The 26,053-nt window shown below is 43.0% G+C and overlaps 1 protein-coding gene and 1 long non-coding RNA gene across 2 annotated transcripts in view; one reads left to right on the top strand and one right to left on the bottom strand.

The window, feature by feature from the left end:
- Positions 1–13,144: 13,144 nt before the first annotated feature.
- Positions 13,145–16,546, top strand: LOC139918801 (uncharacterized). Its single transcript, XR_011784977.2, has 3 exons — positions 13,145–13,285; positions 15,111–15,233; positions 15,839–16,546. It is a non-coding gene; the product is annotated as an uncharacterized LOC139918801 (long non-coding RNA).
- efna3a (ephrin-A3a) overlaps positions 15,842–26,053 on the bottom strand; it is a 49,006-nt gene continuing 38,794 nt past the window's right edge. The window contains exons 2-5 of the mRNA XM_071908287.1: positions 23,139–23,440; positions 22,772–22,837; positions 20,666–20,743; positions 15,842–16,042 (exon numbers count right to left, since the gene is read on the bottom strand). Coding sequence (XP_071764388.1) covers positions 15,924–16,042; positions 20,666–20,743; positions 22,772–22,837; positions 23,139–23,440 — 565 coding nt within the window. The 3' untranslated portion in view covers positions 15,842–15,923. The remainder of the gene's footprint in view (positions 16,043–20,665; positions 20,744–22,771; positions 22,838–23,138; positions 23,441–26,053) is intronic.

Genomic DNA, 26,053 nt, shown 5'->3' with positions numbered 1-26,053 from the left:
AAAATGAATGTCAGTGGGCGCATGCTTCCCTGTCTTTCGTTAAGACATGACAATACACGCACCGATCATGAATATGCATGTTCACTTACTGACTTAGCGGCTGTCTCCTCAGGGGGGTAAAGCTCTTCAAAAACAAACTTGTTTGTGCAGAGAAAGCTGTTTGTATGACTGGAGTGTGAGACGAGTCCTGTCTGGCTGACAGGTTTCTCACTAGAAAGTGACTGGACATGAGGAAGATGACAAAAGGCCCATCTGTTCCTCCATTTGTCATCATTGTTGAAGAGGTCCATTCCAAAATGCTGTACACCCTTTGGAGACAAACGTGATCTGAAATTCATCATTCAATATCAAATTAAAAATGTTAGCAGTTTGTCAATCTAGGACTGCTTATCCTTCTTATCCAGGAACCATAACTTGATTTAATTTTGTGCAAGAAATGATTTTGTAAAAGCAGGTGTCATTGATTAAATTGGGAAATGTCTCATTTTGGGGCAAAATTATTTGCTTTTCACCATCCACAACTGTAATAGCAGTGCACAGCTCACAAATAAACTATTTAGATTGCTATGAGAAAAAGTACATTATGGCACTATGCGGATTAGAACCAGTGGAATTTTATTATGAATATACCGAATAACTATAGCCTCCTGTGAGAGATAATTCCATCCGGGATGTTGATATTGTGCAATAGTATTTAGCATTCAAGGTGAGGCAAGGTCACATTCACTAGTTGACCTTAATGGGTTGAACTGTACTCATAAGTCAGAACACTCATTAATTCCCATTATGCTGGCAGAGACCTATTCTGACCTGGTGTGAATTATACAATTCATCCAGGGGTTTAAGGTGCCTTTGAGCTCTCTCTCTCTCTCTCTCTTCTCTCGCTCTCTCTTTCTCTCTCTTTCTCTCGCTCTCTCTTTCTCTCTTTCTCTCTCTCTCTCTCGCTCTCCGTACAAAGGGAGAGAGGCAGAAAGTGTGTCTGTTTTATTTGTGTGGATTTGTATATAATATATATATACTGTATATATATGTGTGTGAGTGTATGTGTGTGTGTGTGTGTGTATGTGTGTATGTGTGTGTGCGTGCACCTGCTTGCCTGTGCATACGCACACAGAAAAATAAAGGTGAGAACTGGAACCGAAAATGGTTCTTCGGAGTAATGCCATAGAAAAACCATTTCTGGTTCCACAAAGAACCTTTTAGAAGATATTAAAAGGTTCTTAATTCTTAGTTAATGGATGGTGGGTGATGGCATAAATGTGGAAAATAACCAAACCCCTCCAGTGTATAGTATATATTGTGCAAATGCAAATGAGGCTATTGCAGATAAACAAAAACACAATGCAGGTGGAGTGCAGAACTGGTTCTTTAAAGAACCTTGGTCTGAAAGGTTCTTTGTGGAACCAGAAATGGCATCACTCCGAACAACCATTTTCAGCACCTTTATTTTTCTGTGTGTGATCTGCACCATATTTATGTGCATGTCAATCATATGCCTCCAAAATGAGGGTGGCAGTTGTGGTGTGACGGCGGATGCTCGGAGGCCAACCCGGACCAGAGGTCTGTCTATTTCTAAACACACAGGAGCACATTATGCCGCCCACAGAACAGGACACAAGCAATCGACCTATGACCCTGGTCCATTTCAAATCATTATCTCCCGGCTTAAGAGCAGGGGCTAATCCTCGCTGTGTTTACCACACAACTGGCACAACAGCTGGATGGTCTGTTCGCAGCCTCTCCCGGACCTCTCTGTGGGCCGATCCATATGGATACTATCTGGGATCATGTGCCCTCGTTTGGATTTCCACCAATGGGCTGCGGGGGAGCATTAGTGCATGTACAGTAAGCTATGTTCATCTCAGGAGATATGAGGGGCTCAGTCCAGTCTGCTGCTCCAAATCATCCTATTGCTATTGGCAAATTTTACTGTTCCACTGAAATATGGTATTAGTGAAGGATTAATTGGTATGTCCATGTTGGACACACCAATTGCCTACTACCCCACTACTAGTGGGGTAGTAGGCAATTATACTATGAAGGTCTGATAAACTTTCTTCTCTGGTGGTCTCCTGGTTCAGATTTGGTGTTCTCACCGCGACAGAGAATGTAGTTTGGGGTGGCAGCAGTGCTTAATTTGTACATGATGAGGTCCCGGAACACCAAGTGGTCGGTGTTCCCGTGAGTCGGTCTGGAGGGAAAAGGTTCCGGAACATATCAAGACAACAAGTGCATGGGAGGCACGGTGGTGCTCAGTGCAGCCATATAGCTTACTGTAGACCTAACAGCCTAAACATTACTAAATGACCGACTATATGACCTTAGAGCTCCGACTACTGGGGACCTATAACAATATTTGATTATTGTATAGGCTACATAATGCTTATTTTGTCCAAACCGATGGGTTTTTACAAACCTGCCCTTCAAGTAGTGGACTAAAGATATAGGCTAACTGCGCTGTGCACAACATAAAAATGCCTGCATACTTGGCTGTGAGATATCCTAATCATACATAAACACATCAAGGAAACTGCAATGGCTTCAACCATTTACCAGACAAATTCTAGCTCGAGTAGTTACGCATTAATATTCAACACAAATACTTTCATAGGATATCTATTTTGAACATAGGAAACAATGTCAGCGAATAATGAAATGACAGCACTAAAATGTGTCATAGTCATGCCATGCAGCTAGAAGTCGGCCTAAATGCAACACTCAGCTGGACCGCGCTGGTTTTGAAAGCCCTTCACGTCAACCAATTATATTACAAATTATTTCTGGACACTCAACATAACATGCACAATTGCCCACATATTTAACTGTGGGACTTACAGGTCCACACTCCAAATAATTTCTGTTTTCATCTATGCAAATATGAATTTAGATGTTATTATCCCAGCAGAGAACTGTAACACGTTTACAAAAAAAAAACAAAAACATGCTTACCTTGTCTAATTTTCCCAAAATAGTCCACACAGCAGACATATGGACAGCAAATTCAACTGTCTTTTAGCCATGACGCTGTCTGAAGTTTACCATAACACATAACACACTCTGCAGAGCAGCTCACTCATGTGAAGTGATTACTATGCGCTTGTTGCTACTTTCTAATAGGGTAATCACCTGCCTTCATATGGAAATGAGCCAATTCGGTTTTTGGAAGGGAGGGGAAAGGAAGAGTCAGCTATAGGGATTATTACATGGCAGACAAAAAAAAAAAAAAAACTTTCATGCCACCAGAGGTAAGTAAATAAGTACCGGAATGCAGGTAGTCCAAAACCGCGAGATGCCGGATCCTGTTCTGGCAGGATCCGGCACAAATTAAGCACTGGGTGGCAGGGTGAAGTAGTGTACAGTGAGATCGCCCTTGAACCGGAGGACCTGGGTTCAAGCACCGTGACAGCAAGCATCCCCCCTGCTAAAGTGTGTTTTTGCAAGATACTGAATTCCTACCAGCTCTCAGGAGCGATGCTCTGTAGCTAAACCTGCACTCTGACCTCCCTGTGGAGCGGGACAAGAGAAAAGAGAAATCCCCTACAGGGATCAATACAGTATCAGATTGAACGTCAAAAGATAAAACTGATAATCTGTGGAAGAGCACAGTGTGAGGGACTCTGTTTTCTATGTAAAGCAATTATGCTTGAACAAAATGTCAACTTGCCATTTATAAATGATATTAAATGAATAATGCTAATAACTTTTAGATAAATATAGACTAAAGGTCAGTGTTATTTTTACAGCGTTTCTCTTTGTATTCACAGTATTTCACTCTGATGTGTCTTTAACTGAGCAGAGATTGTGTAACAGCTATGCCAGGACAGGTGAACCATGTAACCATGTTCAGACTTGTTTTCATTCTGTTGAATAAGTACTGCCTTGAGCATGTTCGCACACGCACACACGCACACACACACACACACACACACACACACACTCAAACGAGCTCCTGCACACAGACACACTACGCATGTTGTTCTTTTTCCCCCACCATGCATCTACTTTATTTCCTCTTTCAATATCCATTTATAGATTTAAAGCATAACACAATGGCGCAGATGTGTGCAAGTCTTACCTTCATTTGATCCCACTCAGGAAAATCAATGCTATTTCATTACACATTATATTGGTCTAAGAGGGCTTAGCCCCATGCATGTCTGGGCAGAGGTCACAGCAGTGGACTTCCCTCATGAAGGCTAGTTGATTATGGATAAAAGGCCAGCTAAGGTGCTTTAATCGTTCGCTCTCTCGACATCTAGGTTTTCATTCAAAAAGGAAAAAAAACAAAACACCGGCACTCAAACTCACATTAATGGAGTGCAGTTGAGGATTGCAGTGCTAATGGTACTGGGATAAGCTGCGGCTGTGCCTGAAAGTTTGTTACTGTCAATTTTGACTCCCATTCTGGGACCTGGATGGCACGACGGGATTGTGGCTTCTTCTGGGAACGTCAGAGGGTGATTTAAGGAGAAATTAATGGGGAAGTCCCATCTTTTTCAATAACAGTCTCCTTTATTTATGCCACAAAAAATGTAACGGGTAAGAAAGCCTTCGTAATCTACTGTGTGCAATAACCTGCAGAGACAATTGAAACTAAAGAAACCAGTTAGTCTAGGGGAGTTTAAAGCTGGGATGTTAGGACAATGGAAGATGAATCTACTGGAAATGCCTTGATTAAAGGTGCCAGCATTTTAACATCAATAAATCATTAACATTAATTTTGAGACATTAGTATAGTTACCGTAAACAAATGAGACCATCACTGAGAGGATTGGGCAGCCTCTACCAGCCTCAACGCTGCATTTTACATTGTGTGCCACCGGGTGTGCACCCTTAAATCTATAAATTCAGGACTGTTTCTTCTCTTTCTTCTTCCTCTTTCCTTCTCCTTCTCTTCCTTTCACTTTAAAATAATATACATATATATATAAAATACACACAAATTATGGTCTGCATCCCCCTCATTTTAGAGGAAAAATAAGAGAAACCTATGGTTGGCTTCTCCGACTTGTTACAGTTGAATGGATCCACTGCTCGGTAACATTAGGGCACATCACACATGACCACTCACTGGCTCAACTCTCCCCATTATCCAAACACATTTTCTAAATCGCTGCTTTCACTTCAACTACCATTTAGCTTTTGCATAAGAAATCTTGGATATCTTGGCAAACAGACCCATCTCAAATGTTTATATAAGTGCACACACCATCAATCACATAACAAACACAAACACACACACACACACGCACACACACACACACACACACTAACGCTTAGACACGCACTTATTCACTTGACGGAGCAGTCATAACACAGCAGTGCTACACGGGGACAACCGCTGATCTCTGAGCCTGAACTCCCCATTTCTCACATTGGGAATTAACCAACGATAAAGCAGGAAAGAGAGAAAGAGGAGTGCCAGCGTGGGTGGAAAAATAAGTCTAATAGCTCTATCAATGCTCCGTGGAAGGGATTGGGATTACAAGCCATTTTAGTGGCCATTCAGTGACCTCTGACTCTGCAGAGAAGCCATACCAGGCCAGGCCAGGCCAGGCCAGGACACCAACAATCAAGTTTTGACTCATCAGGGCCCTTCAGCTGATTTTGATAGATAAGCTGTTTGATCAACACTTTTGTACGACGAGAAGATTTGTGGCAGTTTTCGGTCAGTTTGTAGAGGATTTAATGTGCCAAAGTGCTCCTGAGATGATGAAAAACTAGCATGTACTTTATGATGTTAACGTACAACATAGCAAACTACATGAAAACTAAACATTATTTGTTATTTGTTATTTGATTGAAGACCATATTTTTCCACAAGTCGGTGCATTCCTTTAATGTTAGCATTAACATTACACACACACACACACACACACACAGATGCATACTAAAAGGGATCTAGGAGGAGAGATTGATGAATAATCCTAATCTTTCGGCTTTTGTGTATATTCTCCCTTTTGGGGCTGAATCCAACAGTCCGTAAAAGAAGAAGCAGCCTTTTCAGACTCCAGGCTGGTCAGATGTGGCTTTGCTTCAGTCCCAGCTTCCCTCAGTGTTTACTGAAGCACACAGATATAAAGGGAGAGGTTTGATTAGGCACAGGTGTGGCTCTTTGACAGCCAACACTCACTGGTCCTCTTCATCAAGCCATTGTGGAAAAGAATGTAGAATCTACCGCGGAAACAATCCTAAGACTCTTGCCACATCTGATTCATGAACCTTTCTCATGCCACCAAAATGACGCAAATGACATTGTAAATTTATAAATCAAATGCAGCCGTTGCTTGAGCATCATGTGAAAACAATTGACTATTTATATGACACCCAAAATTATATGCCTTTGGCGCATGTGGAATTGAAAAATACCGACTTTTGCTGTGAAATGAGCGTACGGCTACAATAGCTTGGTGAATGAGGGCCATTGTCTTCTCAAGCGGGACATAATTTTTCAGCCCAAATAAGGGATTTTGGATCCTACTCCCTTTCAGTCTAACATGAAAATGAATAGGGGTGTAAAATAATTGTATTAAACTACATCTGGCACTAATATTGACTATTTTTGCTTTCAACGGTTCCTCTATTATGCATGTCTTTATTTATTGTGGTAGATTCTTATGGGTTTTGAAGCTGCAATGAAAAAATAAAAACCAAAAAAATGCTAGCCATACTTAGCTTAGCATTCCAGCATTTCATTTCTTTGTGAAGCGAGGATAATGCAACATCGTTGTTTTTAGCAAAATATTTGTTAGCAGTTCAGTAACGCATTAAAATACATAATAACTTCTTCATATGTCATTTCTACTTACATTATTTTACCTATTTTAAGAAGAGAAGGACTGGCAAATGGGATCCTAAAATCCAAGTTACAAGTTGTAGCAATGAGATGTCATCGCATTCTTTCGCTTCTCATGATATGACATGAATGCGTCATCAGTCCCAGTCAGTATTAACATCTCATCTATCATTGTGGCCGTTACCACTTTACATGCTGCTGGTGTAATCTGTGGCTCATGCAAGTCTTATGCGCTGTGAATGGGTATTTAGCTTAGGCTTTTAGGATTATTTATACTCCAAGAATCATTGGAAATAGTTTGTTGAGGTCACTGCATGTCTGTTGAAGAAACATGATGAAAACGCTGACAAATTATAAACACAGACTGAGGAATCTTGAATGTTTTCATTAAGTTGGTTTGCATATTTCTTAGGTGACGGTTTTGTTTCATTGTGAATGTGTATTTTCATGACACAAAATGTCTTAACGGTGTATCAAATGCTGAAAAATAAACAACAGAAAAAAGCTCAATGAAACTAAAAGGCTTTTGGGAAAATGATTGCGTCAGTATGACAGAGAAAAACATTCCCTGAATCAGATGAGTCAAGACACCTCATGACATCTGAACTACTCTGTTGTAATAAATGGGTGTGACAAGTGCTCACACAAGGTACAAATTATGTTAAGAAGTACAATGAACACACAGTACCTCCTGATGAAATGACCCTTCATGTCAGTGGATCCTCCCTAGATCAGGGAGTTGACAGCAGTTGACTAATTATCTGAAATGTGAAATCGTTCCAAAACTGTTTGTGACAAAACGAATCATTGTCATTCAACCAAAAATCCACCATGTTCTTTGTATGGTCTTATGCAGTTAAATGAGTATTTGTAAACTTGTGTATTTTCCTGTTAAAGCTAGAAATCAGAGAACTGAGACTAACTTGTAATGTCACAGAGAGACAAAACTTAGGATTGCTCCATTGACAATGAATTGGAGACGGTTTGTTTTAGCTTTAAAACCAAATGAGTTGACTTGGTTATATTCCATTACAGTAATAACAGTTCTTAACTAGAAAATGTGCCCAGATCACCATAAAACCACCTTGGCTACTGTCACTGAGTCCACAAAGTAGGTCTCTCATTGTCTGTCAGTGGAACAGCTCCAGGATTTATCTTTTGATGGCACCATAAAGAGAGTGTTGGCTCTCGTGTTTTTAACTTTGGGAGAGAGCTGTTGAGATTCACCAATCAAAACTGAGAAATCCAAGTTCATAGTAATACAACATATAGGTTCTGTTTAGGTTGGATTTTTTTCCTTTTAAGATTTGTTTACAAACGAGACAATTGCTACTCTCTTCCTAGATTTCTCTGAATTTGAAACGGTATTATCCATTTCCTTTGATTGTTATTTGTGTCAGTTTAGAGCCAACATGCCAAATCGTTCAGCCTGACAGAAATAGTCTGTCATCTTTTTTGGAGACAAGCATTAGCTATTCCTAGGCTTAAGTTTTGACCAGATGCCCAAAGTGTGGGCACATGTACATATCTGCGTACATGCACACACACACACACACACACACACACACACATGCACAGGGGCTGTGGCTGTTTGTGTGAATAGGTCCCCAGCTGTTGAGTGCTGTGCAGATGTAGCAACCAGAAATGGGGGATTACAGCTAAATCTAGAGAGAGAAGGAGGGGGGGAGTGAGTGTGTGTGTGTGGGGGGGGGGTGATTAGGGAACAGTGTGGAGACTGGAGGGGAAGGTATGACTGTCTGAAACGAAAGACAAGGGTTAAGAGGGGTCAGAGGAAAAGCAACCTGATGATAGACAGATTAGACACAAATGAGAACAGGCAGAGTACAGGGAGAGATGTAGGGAAAATCAGAGAAACCGTGTGAAAGAAAAACAACACAGGAAGGAAGAAGAGACGAGTGACAGATTTTTCACGAGCGATGGCTGCAGGGAGGAAAAAACGACTACTGCTAAAAAGAAAAACAATCCCAGGCTGGGATTCTGTGAGGCTGTTACAGTCAGTTTTTTCACTTGATTACAAATTCATTGATTTCTTCGACTTTCCCACAGAAAATCTGCAAAAGATGGCAGCGTTAATGCAGGCCGAAAAAAAAAAAAAATCAGTTAAAGCATCTTAAACCTTATATCCATTTATAAACTCACACATGGGGGAGGGCCGGGAAGTTTTTGCTAATCAGTTTCTGCAGAGGAACACTGCAGCTTTCAGCACAGTTCAAATGTGTTTTCTATAATTCATAAGGAGCTTTAGCCTCTTAAATGGAAAAACAGATAACGGATTACATTCTAAAAAGGAAGGTTATGCGAGTTTAATTTTTTTTAGAAACGCAAGCACTATTTATAGGGAGATGAAGACACCTCTGGTTTCTACTTTGGACAGGCAAAGGCCTTAAAAAACAAATTTGGTGCACGAGTGATGGCTTGTCGGGGGGAGAAAAACCTGCTTAGTTCTATCTACCTCCGCTTCATCTACCCCAGGGTTAGAGTAATCTTACCCTTTTTAATATTCCGAACATTTTCACACACGCTCTGTTGCTGTGAGTACTAGAGGCTGCTGCAGACAGCAAATGTGGTGTGTTTGATATTCTGCGATAAGTTTCCTCCACTTGTCAACACATTAGCCAACTGATCTGGAGAGGATTGGCAAGAGCCCAAATTAATGTGCGCAAAAGCAAAGCCCTCTAGGAAGCTTAACGCCTTTCTAATTAAGATGCACATTGACATTTCCCTCCTTTCAGATGGGTCTTTGTGCATCTCTTAACAGCATGTCCAAGAAAGACTGCCACAGAAAACCTTAAATTAGTATGTTTTTATTGTAGAATTAGAAGTTTTCATTTAAATTAAGCTGATAATGATTATTCTTCAATAAATGCAAGGTTTTTGCCTATCGCATGGGAACAGCTATATTGTCCTTGCTCTAAAATTACAAATTTTGCTTTGAGGAAGCCAGACGCACGCTCTCTCCAAGTATTCAGGGCCAATTATGAGCTCAAAGGAGACTATTAATAAGATTACCAACCCCATAGACGCCTCTCTCCCCAGTTCTGCATGAATCAAATCCATACAACAGCTGTAACACTTAATAAACAAAGGAAAAAAACAAAGAAATCACACTTGTTACCTGCTTGGTCACGCCTGCTAGCTGGCAGTGCGTCACCAGCGGATTGTCACATCACCTTCCCCATCCTCTGAGTGTCTTTGTTGGGGGGAGCTGGCATCATATTTCCCAGGGCATTAACGGATGTCGTTTTGCATCCCAAAATGTCTCCTCACCTCATCTCAGCCCAGCCCTCCACCTGGGTCAGCCTCCATCTGAGGAGGAGGAGAGCTGACTCACAACGACCCGCAGCCAGAGGAACGTCAAGTCAGATCCCAAAGCCTGGTGAGATTCGAAGAGGTCCTATTGGGATACTTAGAGACCAGGGGACGTGCACCTGGGATCCCACCTGCGACTCGGTGAACAGGTGCGTGCTGTCACTGTGACCCCGAGATCATTAGGGTTCACCTAATGCTCTGGCAACCAAGATACCAGGACACTGTTACGCAGCCATCATCACTAAACTATTATAATCCCGAAGGCCTGAGGAAAACTGTTAGTACAGTAGGTCAACTCACCCCCATCAGCAATTACATAACAGATAATATTCTATACCGTTTTTTTTATAAACATTTATTTTTGCCCTGTGTGACTTCACTTGATTCACTAATTTCTAGTTGTGTGAATGTTGTTTAATTAATACTGGATGCCCCTGGGCCGCCTAATTGATATGATTAAACCATGATTAAACACAGGCTTCAGCAACGCCACACTACGCTGAATCAGCATACTGAGATAGTGCATTGTAGAGCAGATGTACAGTCCTATTGAACCTCAGCAGCAAATGTTAACCTAATCCAAAAGTTAGACGTGCTTAGCCTACATGAATAAAGATAACAAAAAAATCTATTCAGGGAACAAGAACCACGTAACACATAAACCAGCCCAGCGTCGTCATCAGAAGCTGCATTGTTTTTTTCAAAATCCAATCTCTATCTTATAGGCAGACTTACTTAAACCCTGTTACATAATGCTTTTCAGATGTCCTGCTGCATACTGTATGCATCTCACTGACACTTTCACCACCAGCACCCCCGGGTGAAAGAAGGCTTTGGCGACCTCTATGGGTGATGAGTAGCATAGTTGTTCAAATTGATATTCCATGTCTCTAAACAGGACATGATATCTGCTATCTGCAAGTATGTTACCTGGCAGAGATGTTGCCCATATCAAAATATATTTTTTTAATAAAAATCTAGTTGGAAAGTCCCTAAGTTCGTCTTTCACACGAGAAAATGTGAAATTGAAACCAGACTTTTCACTCCCCCACGTTCATATTGAAATACCTGCGAGATGTGTTGCCTTTAAGTGCTGTCGGAAATATCATAATCTGAACACATTAACGACCGAACATAGTGAACTGGAAAGTGGGAATTTTCTGATACCTGAGTTCATTAGATGTTTAGAGGGCAGACAGGATGGAAGCAGTGTCAACACCTGATGGTAAAAGTGATTTATTTTATTATTATGTGTTATTGTTTAGCATCTTATGCAAATAATTAGCGTGGATATCTGCTTCTATTTTCACTCTTTGTTTAAGTTTTAGTTGTCATGCATGTACAACTTGCAACAACTTTTGGCTAATAAGCTAATCAAAACATCAATTATGTGCCTGATGTATTTTCTCCGGTTGGTTTCTAAAAATAAAACACTGGCCACCACAAAACTACTTTTGTACAGGGTCAGTTTTATCATTTCCCGACCCAAAGCACTTCATTGAGCTTGGACATCTGGAAAAACGGAGCTTACGGGGAGCACGTGAAGGCAGCATCAGTCTCCGTGATTGTCTCGCTGATGTCCTGAGCTATAACAAGTTCTCCGAGGAGGAGGCATCTGTTTCATTGTCTGGGCCAGACGGTGCAGCTTGTCAGGGGAATTCTTCTAGACGGCGTCGGCCTGCCCATGCTACAGATGGCTTATCTCACAGTAAATGATTCAGAAAACGATAATATGCCTCCAAACGGAGAAAAGGTCATCTCCCTTTGCTAATGGAATGTCTTCCTTAGTTAGAGTCTGGGCAGAGTCCTTGTTAAATATCTATTTCAAGGTGGAAACATGTGAAGCTCTGTGTCTGTAATTAATTTAATCCGCTGGCAACACTTCTGATCTTCTCATTTGAATAGTAAGCAGATCAATTAATGTTTCATTTCGACACAAGCAAAACATAACCCCCCCCCCACCATGAATTTGAGGTGTGAATATGACAGTTCTAATGCCCTTACATAACAAACTATAGTCATCGTTATTGCCAAAAATGAAGCCAGCCTATTTCCTGCAAAATGATGGTTTAAGTTGTCAAGTCGGGCCCTGGAGCAGAAGCTAAAATCCTCATTCCCTCAGTGTCAAAACAGTGAAACGTTAATGTGCAAGTCCTAACCTATAAGTAGGCTAGGGACTGCAAGCCAAGGCCTAATATTGAGCAAACACATGGTAATTATCTGTCTGTCAGCTAAAAGCTCAAGTGTCAGATGCAATCAGAAGCCGTTTTTATATATTATGCTATAACTCCCTCACAGTAGAGGCTACATGGACTCGTACACCGAGAGCCAAACAGCTATAGAATAGAAATGAATAGACATGGATCAAACAATATTTGCAGATAGTTGTTTGTTGGAGCCTGTTTGGTTAAGGGCAAATCAGGTTATGTAATGTCTGTTGTCAATCAGAGAAAATTATATTGAATTAACTTTCAAAACTCCCAACTTTCAAACCCCCCTCCCCATTTGACACCCCATCCCCTCCAAACACACACACACACACACACACACACACACACACACACTCTCTCTCTCTCTCTCTCTCTCTCTCTCTCTCACACACACACACACACACACAAATACTATTTGACCCAGGCCTGGAAATGAGCAGCACAGACAGCCAACAGCAGCATCTGCTCTACTTCTCTCTCTCTCTCTCTCTGTCATGTGATTTCAGGTCTGATGTATAACATCAAAGACAAATTCTTATCTGCCCCCTCTGTCTCTCTGACATGGACATTACTGCATCTGAGAGATGTGTCCCTCCCTATTGTCAACTTCTTTCTGTTCTGCGTACAAAGATTAGAAAGAAGCTGACAGGGGCAAAGAGAAAGGAGGGAGGAGTGGAGAGACGGAGGGAGATAGATCTGTGGAGACATGAATGGCTTGCAGGTGTTTTTTGGGAGAGAAAGGGCAGAGCAGGAGAGAGAGAGAGATGGATAGATAGAGAGAGGGGTGCGGGGGGGGGGGGGGGGGGTGCGGGGGAAGAGATTTGGAGCCGTGACTTTTCCCCCCATGTTGTCATTATGTTTTATGGCAGAAGCGGTGTTTGTGAAGCGAAGCGAGGCGCAGTAAGGATGGGCCATGTGAAAAAGGGTGATCGTTTCACTCTAAGAGCATGTGAGTACTGTGTTTTTACATGTCTGCTTAGCACCAACATATCTAAAAGTCAAGTGTGAGGGAAAGAGAGTGGTGATTTCAAGTAGTGCTCAACAAAAACAAACACTAGTGAAGGGAAGGGTGAGTGAAGGTGAATGGGAAACTTAAGATAAAGAAAGGGCAGAGGGAGGCAGAGTGAAGAAGCCTGCGCTCAAAATATAGTCAGTATATTATATATTGAGAAATAAATACACAAAAATAAATTTGCAAAAAAGATTTTAATTGTCATTGTTTTAATCATTCTTGGTTCAATTTACAGTTTTTTTTTTTATTCATTCTTGTCAAAGGTAAACACATTTCTTGTGGTTGTCTTCAACATCAGTAAATGCTTTTTGCCCCCTTCCCACGCCCCGTAACGTAAACTAACATTACAGAAGAGCACATTCTCTCATACACACTTGCATATTCAGATCCTACAAACAATTCCTTAACGGATACGAAATTTCTAAATGCCACATACTCGAAAGCGCGGACAAAACACATTCTACATACATACGCACACAAATGTGCACACATATGTTTTTTTCTCTTGCTCGCATACACACGCACGCACGCACGCACACACACGCAAGCAGGCGGATAAAGACTTGCATACACGCTCACACACGCATTGGCACGCACACGCACATTCCATAACTGGCATGTATTATAAATATACATTACAATGCAGACTCCTTGTTTCTTGTTGTGAATGTTGCAAGTGCAGCACTTGAGGAATGCTGTCCTTCCATCAATATCACCTCTTTCTCTAATTTCCTCTGCGGTCACAACTGGTTTATGAGATGCTTCTCGGCAACATAATCTGGTTAGCAGTATCTGTTACATGAGAGCAGGGTTACTGAGTGTGTGTCCCTGCTCACTAGTCATAACCAATAACCTGCTCTATCTGTCAGGCTGAATTACATCTGACCATCTATCTACACAAGCAAATGCTCCAGTAGAAATTCCACCGTTAAAAAAAATAAAATACAAAAATAAAAAAAATGGCACAATAGCTTATTGAGAAAATGCCTACAAATGTACACTAATAAATTAGGTAGATAAATAACATAATTTAATGTTAAAATAAATACATTTAAAAGTAAATAAATTAAAAAAGCACAACATTGTAATCTGATTAATGCCAGCCTACGTTGTCCTGTATTACAATATAAAAAAGTGAACTTCTGTTTATTTGCACATTCACACGTGTTTTTTTTTTTTTAACAAAATGGCGGCAGCGTTACTTTGTGACTCAAAGCACAAATTCTCCTCAGGCACCTGCCGCGCTCTGGCGACTGTATGGGGTCATTTCCATGGTGACTGTGACTGCTGTAATGGCCATCAGTACTGATTGGCTGGGGTCCTCTGAAGTGGGAAACGAATAGACCAGATCATCTGGATTGAAAGGGAATTTGCTGCTGAGAGAGGTTTTCAGAATTGTAAATTAGTGGTATTCAGAGCTTCTCTGTTGATTGCTGCGAGGAGAAAGGTTTGACATCCGGAAAACCTAAGCGAAGTGCTGAGGGTAAATGCATCGGAACAAAACACAGATCTACCACATCTACCACATCTAAGTGCTGGCAAATTACTAGTCCAGAGTCTGTACTTTTCTAGGGTTGTTAGAGTGTGAAGGCAGGAAATACAGACACAGGACTAGTTGTAAGCAGGCACTCACTACTCCTCTAAGAAATGCAGGCTTTGCGTCTGTACCTATCACAAAGCCGGGGGTATTTTTGATGTCTGGAGAAAATGGATTCTTGAAAGGCCCATGGATATCCTCACAAAGTCTTTCCCTTTTCCTAAGAAACACCGCGGGCTCCTGTATCAGCAGCTCCCTCACACCAATGTGAAAACATTCCTCATCTTCCAGGACAATGGCAGCAGTTCACATCACTGACTGACTATATAAATGCCCAGCAGAGCCCAAGTAAGATCAGTACAGTTTCAGAGTCCAGCTCGCTCTTTACTGCATCACATCAAAGTTGAGTTTAATCCATTAGCGCACTTTGGTCCGCGGTCCAAAGCCTACAATCCATTGGGTCTCCACGGCAAAGTCCACTCCTGTTCTGTCCATTATATTCCTCAAAGGTTACAGTTACGGAAACCGTGCTTTCTTTCTTGGGTGCAGCTTGAATTCCTCAGGAGATTGACATCCATGCTACGGTTAAGGGAGTGTAGCCTACATCCAACTCAATACTAATCCACTTTCACTTGCCCTGCTATCACTGCATGCGACAGCCTTGCCAGTAGGCTGCCAGGCACGACAGCAGCACAGAAGTCTGATTCATATTCTGAATATTGGTTTGTGGTCTCCATGTTGTGGCACAGGCACCTACATGAAATGCTGTGGTATTCATATGGCAATGATGTCCAACAACACATGGCGTGTCAAAACACACTGGTGTAAATATGATAGCAAAAAGGCCTCTCCTTTTTTTTTTTTAAGTCCAGTAAATTATGTCCAAGGTTTGTTCTGTATCATTTTGATTGTGTTTCTAATCGGTTCTCTCCTTTGTTTCTGCCCACTTTCAGCTCAAAATCTCATGGTCGGTGGATACAAAGCCCTTTGGACAAGGTGGTCCAGCTATGCATGAAGTGTCACTCCTGGCGACAGTCGCTAGGACAACAGGGTGGCAGACATGAGCAGCATTGCCACGGTGAGAAGAAGGCGATCGCGTGATGGGCTGCTGCCACTGACGCTTTTCTCCAGTTTGGGAACTTCAGGGTTAAACTCATCTGGAGAGACAAAACACCGAATGGGAGAATAAGAAAGTGTCAGAGAGAGCGAAAAAACAAAGAGAGAGAGAGAGAGAATGTGTGAGTGAGAAAGAGAGTGAGAGAGATAGTGAGTGTGTGTGAGAGAGGAAGAAAAGAACCATTACTACATTATTAATTCATCAATCTAAAGGCAATGTGTGATGCATGCAAATTGTGCTTTTACATATGCAGAGAAAAGGACATGATGCAATTATCAACAAACCACCAATTATCATCAGCGCAGCTACATATGGCCATTTCCCCCATGGGATGGAGAATTAAAAACACTTTGTTGCTGTTCTATTTTTTTTCCACGTATTCCTCTTTTCACACTAATGATGTTTTTATCCTACAGGGATTTCAATCAAACCAAATTACTATGGCCTTGCCATTGATTAGACACAATGGAACATTAGCTGGAGGGGAAAGAGGGAGAAAGAGCTGGAAGAACACATTTTGTAATATTCAGTAAAAAGGCTCTAACGTGGATTATACCGAGTCATTATGCTCTGTCTGTACGTAATGTTTCCCGTTACATCTGCGGTTATTTCACGCCGAAATAAACCAAAAGGAACCAAGCTGAGCTGCACTGCTTACACATCCATCATAGCTGCTAGAATAACCTGGGCTGGTGCTGCATTGATATACAGAGCGCTGAGAGCACAAAATGTTAGGAAAACCTCCTTTTTCTATGGAATAAACTGACTGCAGGGGAAAGCTATGATATCTTATTGAGTTCACCTTTTAAATCCACCTCAGTCATAAAAGAGGACTGGAGTTGAACGGGAGGAGACAGGTTCAAGAAGAATTTTAAGCCTAGAGACTAAAGTCAATATTACGGAAGTTTTCAGGTTTAGCAGGTTAAAGCCCTTGCCTGGAGTTTTTCAAACTCCAGGCAGACAGTCATGGGTTAACTCGAGAAAACTCAGAGACAGAAAAAAAAAAAAGGTAAAGCGATAAGAGACATCAGGTACAGGCAACAAATACATGACAACTGATGTGTGACAAGCGGTATCTTCTGAAATGAATCCTCGGAAAGGAAAATGTACAGAATTTTGTTATTGTTGTCTCTGTATAGGAGCACAGCATCCACCCGGGCCGGTTTGTCCTGGTTGTGAGTGACTCTTGTCCACGTCAGAGCCATTCTTAGTAAACACAAGGCATCTGTCTGCAGTGGTGACACACAAAGCTGACATTCACACCGTGATGCACCAGGATGAACTCGGTAAACAGAAAACACACAGCGCAGGCAGGAGGAAGAATATAAACTAGGCTTGCCCAAGGTGGGGCCCACAGGTCACACTTGGTGCTTCACAGGTCCTGTTTTAGCTCTCCAGAAGGCTTCAGAGAGACACTTTTCACAAATAAAACATATAGAGAGTATATGTGGAGTATTTTGGTGTGTTTTGGTGCAATATACTTAGAGAAAATGTGCATATAACAAGGCATATTATTTTTTTTAGCATTTGTGAGCTATACAAAACAAACAGATCAATAAACATATAGAAAAAATACAAAATATATTACACAAACAAAACCTGTGTATAGGGCGAAGGATCTATATTAGGTATTTGTAATTCGACTTCTCTTTTTTTACTAACAACACATATACTTATATTTCAAAAAATACTTCCATTTCATGAAATAATATCCTATAAATGCCAACAACACTTACACCCTTACACACCCTCATACACAAACTCAAACTCTGCTCACTGTAATGTGACAAGAAAGAAGACTAGACCTAACCTAAAACAAGGCAAATTAACAAACAGCGATCAGATAAAACCGAAGATGCTAATGGCTGTGTGTTACATTTGGAAATAATCCCATTTCCAGCTGCATTTTCTGGTCCACCACCCAAGCTAGGCTACGTTTCAGCCCATAGCCCTCCGCGTCAAAACATTTTGGCACGCCTGCTGCAGAACCTCAGAACAGAAGGAAAATGTTTAAAGGGTGTGTATGTCACAGGTGGGAGGATGCACAGCGTTTACCGAGCGGGTTTGCTGCTGGAGACGGGAAGGTAATGTTTAATTCAAGCAGGAAGCAGCAAGACTGATGCTGAATTCCTGTAGCAAATTTGTGGCAATAAGGCACAATATATAGAGCGCATGCACATGTAAAGTCACAGTTTGTTATGAGATGTTCACCATCTTTGTTCAATTTCACTCTCCATATGGGGATAACTAAGAGCAGAGCAGGGTGCCTGTTGCAAGGAGCCACAAAAAATAACCAGAAAGAAGGATAAATCCAGTTAGTACCAGTGCTTTGTTACAAAGTAATGCGTCATTGTAATCACATTACTGCCTGTAACAGAGTAAAGTTAGGCATTACTGTTCCAATTTCAGTAATCACATTACAGTTACTGATCGAACAGATACTTGCATTACATTCTTTAGCCTGCTTTACCTCTTTATTGGTAATATCTATCGAATGATTCTCTCATCTTATCCTGCCCTCAAGTCATGTCGGATATATCAGAATTACGAGTACAGCCAGCGTACACGAATGAGTCAACAAAGTGGTAAATATGACTTGGAAAATCTGATTTTAGCGCTGTAGGTTCTATCTTTATTAAAAACCTTGAAAGAAAGATTTTCTGTCTGTCATTATTTAGACACTTCTGCTGCTAATGTGGGCTTAGGTCTACAGTATTTATTGGCCCAATGAACGCAAGTAACTGTCTAGCACAGTCGTTTTAGGGTGTAACGCAAAAATAATGTAACAGGTAGTGTAACTAATTGCTTTCCTCAGGGAGTATTAAGTGAAGTAATTCATTACTTTTAAGAAAAGCAACGAGTAATGTGTAATTTATGACTTTTTTTTTCCAGCAACACTGGTCAGTACACAGGTAAACACCGTGGTAAATCAATCAAAGGTGACGCAGAAGCAAAGCTAGCAGAGCAGGGGTCATGTAGAAAATGTGGAGAGAGAGAGAAAGAGAGAGAGAGAGAGACAGACAGAGAGAGAGAGAAAAAGAGAGAGAGACAGAGAGAGATGGGTCAATACTAAGCCAATCTGTGGGCTGTTCTGGTCCTGAGGGTGAGTCAGCCAGTGGGTGTCCAGTGGTCAGCGAGGCCACCAGGGTATGGGTTGTTGTTGGGTAAGTGTGTGTGTGTGTGTGTGTAAATGTGTGTGTGTCCCGTTTGTGTTATTCCTCCCAGTGTATTCAGCCAAATGCATCAGAACGCTAGAGGCTATGATTTTTTATGACTCCCTGCCTGTGTGTTTTTTTTATTTTTTATTATTAAATTCTACGTAAGCTTGAGCCTGAGTTACTGCTGAGCAATTCGCCCACTACTGAGCTTTCCTTTCTTCTTCTGCCCCTTCTCTCTCTGCACAGCCCTCCCCCCCCCCCCCCCCTTTTTCTCTGCCCCCACTCTCTTTTTTTTTTTATCTCTCTTTCTGCCTGTTTCTCACTCTCTGCCTTATCTGTCCCTCTTTCCGTCAGGCTTTTTCTCTCTTTTTTTTTTCCTGCTGCATTTCTCTTTCGCTGCCTCCTCTCTCTGTCTTTTATCTCTCTGCCATTCTGTCTCTCTCTTTGTCTCACTCTTCCACTCTTCCTCCTCTATCTCTCTCTCTCTGCCTTTTTCTCCTCTGACACACTATTTGCCTCTCTCCCTCTCTCCCTCTCTCCCTCTCTCCCTCTCTCTCTCTCTCTCTAAAGGTACTCTGTGCTGATGGCTGAAGGGCTCTTTTCACTCTGTCTCTGCTGGTCTGAGTTTCCATCTCAGGCAGGTCACACTCTCTTAGCCCTCGTCACAGACAGCCTACAGCTCCCAGAAACAAGCACACTAAATGATTCCCAGCAAGAGGCTTTTGTTTGAGGTAGGGATGGAGAAAAAAGAAAGGAAAATAGAGGGTTTATGTAACCACTCAACTGCACAATTGACTTGCTCGCTAACGTGCCTTCTCTTTAGGTAAACATGGACCTTTCATTCCTTACAAGACCTCTACTGACCTTGCGGATTTGGCGCAGGGGAGAAAGGGAGGTTTACCTCTGTGTGCGTGTGTGTGTGTGTGTGTGTCTGAGAGAGAACACTGATATGTGACCAACATGGAAAAATAGGCACATTCTAGGAGGTAGGCATTCAGAGTTTCGGAAGTCAGTAAATTATTTTCTTTGAATTATTAATAATTGAATGAAAAATGGGCATTTCGATCAAACTTTTCCTGATGTAAAATGGGTCTCCTGTTAAGTGAAAGAGGTTCATGCCATTTGCTGACATATGCATTTGTTTGCTCACACGCATGCCTGCATATATGTATATATAGGCATGTATGTAACTGCATGTGAAGGCTGTTCAGTCACTAAACATTGCAGTGTTGATGGCCCAACCCATATTGCACCACCACAGAGAACAGCAGGGCCTGGGCCGGAAAGTTTCTGCTCATCAGCCACAGTGGCCTTTGCATTTTAAAATTCACCAGCCACTTGCATTATTTTGCCAACCATAGAATAAACAAAACAAATGGTTGGTTACATTCCACAATGACTGGCAGACCAAACAAACTTAGCGGCCACAGCATGTATTGACCAGCATTTGGATAGCGGCTGCTGTTCATTTTTGGTAGCTCAGAGACTGAAGCACGGTCACTCACCAATGTCATGTATTTTGATGTTTGGCCTGACTGTGTAGTCGGGAGGAGTCTGACTGGAGTCATCATCTGCCTGGGAGACTGAGAAACACACCACATACACACAAATGGGGAGAGAGAGAGGGAAAAACAGAGAGGGAGAAAAAGAGAGGGGGGGGCAAGGAAAGGAAGACAGCAAGAGATATAGGAGAGGAGAGAGGGAGAGAGGGAGAGTTGACACCCCATTAAAATGACAACACTGAGTAAAATGTGCAGTTTAGGCACCATTAAAGTGTATACGGTTATAGAGCAACGTGGGCCAGTTAGCGTGTCCCTGCCACTGAGAAAGCACAAAGAAATCCTGGACCGCGATCCAGACTTCCAGCTGAAGATTAAAACCATTTGGAACTGGGGGACAGAAAGCATTATTACATTTACTGTTCGTCTAGACATGGAATTACAGTCACTCTGATTTGCCAATTTATGCATGAATGAATGAATGAGAGCTTGTGCTTGTGGAATCTGTATATGTCTGTGTGCATTCTCTACTAATTTAACTGAATGTGTGTGTGTGTGTGTGTGTGTGTGTGTGTGTGTGTGTGTGTGCGCGTCTGATGTTGATTCTGATCCATATTGCTCTAAAGCAACATATGGCAGTTTACATAAGGGCCGGAAGCTTCTTTCACCGTTTCGATTTGAAAATCCTCACAAATTTAAAGCATATGCTGCGGATAATCACATTTCTTTCTTTCTTTCTTTCTTTCTTTCTTGTCCAAAAGTCTCCAAAGGGTTAAGGTGGGGAAGATGCAGAGAGAATGAAAAAGGTCTGGAGGCAGCAGAAATGAATTGGGTATTTTGATAGCAAGCTGTTAAAATGACCTTGCTGTGTAAAGGTTGTGGATCGTAAACTGACTAAATGCACACATAGCCTTTCATGCACACGCTGGCACACACACACACACACACACACACACACACACACACACACACAGCTGCACACAGGCGCACATTAAAAAATTTATAGCTGAAATACTACCATGTGCAGAGTTGTGAGGTGTAAACTAAATGCACACACGCCCACACACACAAATGCACAAGCACGACCATGCTCAAACCCATACTCCTCAAACACACACACACAGGGGTACACACACACACACACACACACACACACACAGGCACAGAAACACACACACACACACAGAGGCAAATGGAGGCGTGGTAGACACTTCAATAGATTAGCCGTGACACTGGGATGGGGGGGTTAAGGTGATGTGTACACAGGGGCTGACACTGGCCTGAGTGTGGGATGTATTAGTGCTGACAAGGTTAGAGGAGAGGGGGAGGCTTTCAGCGCTGGGCTCCCTGATCAAAGGCCTGCAGGGGAGAGAGCAGGCTACCGGGGTAAAAATAACACACAGTATACAGAGCAGCAGGCATCAGAGAGACAGAGAGAGAGAGAGAGAGAGAGAGAGAGAGAGAGAGAGGGGAGAAGCAGAGAAAGACAGTGAGGGGGGTGGTAGAAAGAGACGGTCAATGTAAAGGGAAGAGTCAGTGTTAGAAGGGGAGAGAGGGAGAGAGACAACGAGACATAGGAAGAGGTAGAGAGAGAAGGAGAGAGAGCTGAATCTTGCAGCCGAATCTTGTTTTTTTGTTTTTTTTTATGTCTTTTGTACGGCTTCACGAGAGCATGTCATTCACCAAGAGAGAGAGAGCATTACTGTAATAGCACTGAGACAGAGAATAACATTAAGCCATCACTCTCAAAGCCCTGCTCCGAGGGAACAGACGCCATCATCAAAACCCGCCAAGACAGCGCAAGGCAGAAAAGCCTCTCTCTGAGACAAGACTGTCAGATCTTAGCTTTTCTCCCTCTCTCTTTCTCTATCTCTCTATCTCTTTGTCTCTGTTTCTCTGTGTGTTTTTGTGAGTGTGTGTGTGTGTGTGTGTGTTTGGGTGACACAAAGAGACAGGTGGGAGAGAGGGGAGACAAAGTGGGAAAGAGTAAGATAGTGAGACAGAGAAAAGGTTTAGGAGGGAGTGAGAGAGACACAGAGACAGACGGGAGGGAGTGACATACTGAGATAGAGATAAGAGAGAGAGAGCCAAAAACAAAGAGTTGGACCTCACCAGTGGAGCAGCAGACGTAGACCCTCAGTCTCAGGCAGCTGTGGCCATGGTGATGGGTGGGCGTGGCTACAACAGAGAGCAAACACACACAACACGTCAACCTTGTGCCCTCTGCAGGCCGCCATACTGCACAACCCTCAACAATCAACTGTGTAAACTGCAAAACTGTGATTGGACTGACTGTCCTCAGCTGAACTTCCAGAATCTATTAGCAACACCCACACGCCGTCAATACATGTGGGTGACAGCAGCCGAGGAGAGGTTCCTCGTTATAATCCCAGATCGAAATATCGGCTGCACTTTACCCCTCAAGGCCGCTTGTTACCATCGCGACGCACCGGCGCTAGCGTTTACTGGGCGGACTCACAGATGTAGTAGTACTCGTGGCCCACGTTGAACTCGTAGCCCAGGGAGAAGGCGCTGTACCGCTGGAACTTCTCCGAGAACTTGATGGGCGCGTGGGGCGCGTGGGGCCGGTTGCACTCCCAGCGCTTGAAGCCCAGCTGGGGGTCGCAGGTGCGGTAGCCCCGGTAGTTGACCATGTAGAGGACGTACTGCTCCGCCACGGTGCGCTCTAGCGTCCCCCGCTGGGTGGTGTTGTAGTGCGGGCAGTAGATGTCCAGGTAGTCGTTGACGCTGACCTGCACCGTGTATCCCTCCCGCCGTAGACTGGAGGAGAGAAAGAGATAGATAGAGGGAGGGAGAGAGAAGGCGAGAGGGAAGCGGAGAGAGAGAAGAGAAAGAAAGAAATGTGAATTAGTAATGACAGGCAACATAAAAAAAACCTAACAGTGATAAACTTTTCCCCCGGCATACAAAAATACCCTCTTTTTTCAAGAGATAAGCTATTACACCTTTCCCCCCTATGCATATAAAAACACATATTTTCACACTCCATGCCTTGTGGCAAGGGCTGAGAATGGTGCAGAAAATAATAACCTCCACGCCTGTCTTTCCCCCTGAGCCTGGCGCAGGCCGGGGTCACTGAGGCGGAAGCAGATCACGTCAGTGGCGATGTATGCTTTGGCCGCAGGAGGACGGACCTGCACACCGCACATGTGATGGACCAGGCTCCCCCGGCAACCGTTGCTGCCCGCTGATGGACGAGCAGGCTATTAGCAGGTACAGAAGGTCGCACTAAGGTTGTGTGTGTGTGTGTGTGTGTGTGTGAAGTGTGTGTGTGTGTGTGTGTGACATACATGACAGTACAGTAAGATGAACAAGCACTTTAGAGGATTCAAGACTCCTCGCTCTACTTGTCTAGTGCTGAGCAACTGGGATGAGATGATTTGATATGATCTGGCATTCAGCCCCCATACTGTGATCTTGGGTGTTTATAATACTAAGTATACTCATTATGTAAATTACGCAATCTGTAATTAGACAAAGTAGAAGTCATTAGAAGGGCTCCTGCAGGTGAGTTGATGAGATGGGATTTGTCCTTAGCTGCGATCTAAAGAACAGTGATGTGTAGCCTGCAACAACTACAGCTGTAATGACTCATTTGTACCAGTAGGTGGAGCTATTGTGCTGCATTATGTTTAAAGGGCAACCCCCCCCCCCCACCCCACTACACCCACCCCTTCCTCCTCTGCTCTCATTTCTTTCCTCCTGGTTCTCCATTCTTTCTTACACATTTTCTGTTCTGTTACACACACACACACACACAAACACACACACACACACACACACAGAAGCGCACACACGTCCACACTTTCACAAACATTCTATGTGCATATATTTTGCAGATGAGCAGACATACAAACACACACACACATACTCACTCACACATACATTCACACACACACACACACACACACACACACACAAACTCACAGACATGCTCACACAAACATGCACACATATGCACACACATGCACGTTACTAGGTCAGGTCTCCAGAGAGATTATTATTCAATTACAAAATGAGGATCAAAAAATGTCATAACACCTCTCTCTCTCTCTTTCTCTATATCTCTCTCTCTCTCTCTCTCTGTCTCGCCATCTTTCTAAGTGTGGCGTTATAACTGTTCCTTTTTCTGGATCTTCTCCTCTACTCCCATTCCCTTTTCCAGCTCCACCCCTTCCATTCGTTTGCGATTACACACACGCTGAGGCAGATGAATATCAATTCTCTTAACCAGTGTTCTTTCTGGGCCATCAATCTTATCTCTGCTTTCTATCCCTGGTGCTCAGATGTGAGATGACAGACTTTTGTCTTGCAGTGTTGCGGGAAGAGACAACACAGCTATGCTTCAAAGGGACTATATTTAGAGAGGGGTTGGGGTGGGTGGGGGGGGGGGGGGGGGGTGGGGGGGTTGGAGCAGTAGGAGAGAGTAGTGGGGAATAGAGAGAGAAAGAGGGAGAGAGAAAGGGAGAGAGGGAGAGAGGTACAATAGGGGAAGGAGAATTGGGAGTAAAGAGACCCAAGATCAAAGTGGGCGAAAGAGGGTGCAGTGAATATGAAAACATACTATGAGGAGAATCATGGATGCAAGCGGTGTGTGTGAAAGCAGGACAGGAGAGACGCAGTCATTGAGAAATAGGTGAGAGGAAAAGCAAGCAAGAGGGTGTGAGTGAGTGAAAGCAAGGAAGCAAGAGTGGGAGGGAGAGAGAGAGAGTGTGTTTGAGCACTCAATAGTATTTATATGTAAAAGGCTGCTGCTGAGTACTACAGAAACACAGTACTGCAAGTACAGCTATAACTATGCTACCAGCCTCCCTTCATCCTTGCTGCCATTACCAAACCATTCTGACCATCCAAAGGTCTATTGGCAGCAGAGGCAGAAAAATATGTTAAAATGCACATGGCTCACTTTGTGGCAGCCTACCAAAATAGACGTTTATATGTAGTTCATCAGCATGGGGATGTGTTGTATGGGGATGGATGTATTACTGAGTTTTTGTTTCTTGGTTGTCACTTATGTGCAGCTATAGATGGGCCATAAAGGCACAACGTTATAGGAGGAGAGGAAGAGTGGAAAGGAGGAAAGGAGGGATGGCTGTGGAGGAGGTAGAGAAGGAAAGGTGGACTAGAAGAGCAAGCCAGGAGGAAAGGAGAAGAAGGTGGAGTGAGAGGAGGAGGCTGAGAGGAGGCGGGGAGTCCCTCTAGGTGTACGCTGTTATATAAGCCGTCCACTTAGTGACACAAGACAGAAAGGTTGCAGGGCAGAGAGGAATGGAGGGAGGGAGAAAACGGACGAAGGGGGTGAGGGGACGGAGAGATTTAATAACTTACGGTGGGCGGGGGGATGGGTGAGGGTGAGGGTGAGGGAGGGAGAGG

This window comes from Centroberyx gerrardi, chromosome 19, assembly GCF_048128805.1.
Source record: "Centroberyx gerrardi isolate f3 chromosome 19, fCenGer3.hap1.cur.20231027, whole genome shotgun sequence".
Lineage (NCBI taxonomy): Eukaryota > Metazoa > Chordata > Actinopteri > Beryciformes > Berycidae > Centroberyx > Centroberyx gerrardi.
Note: the sequence above shows the minus strand (reverse complement) of the source record. Positions and strands in the feature narration are given on the sequence as shown.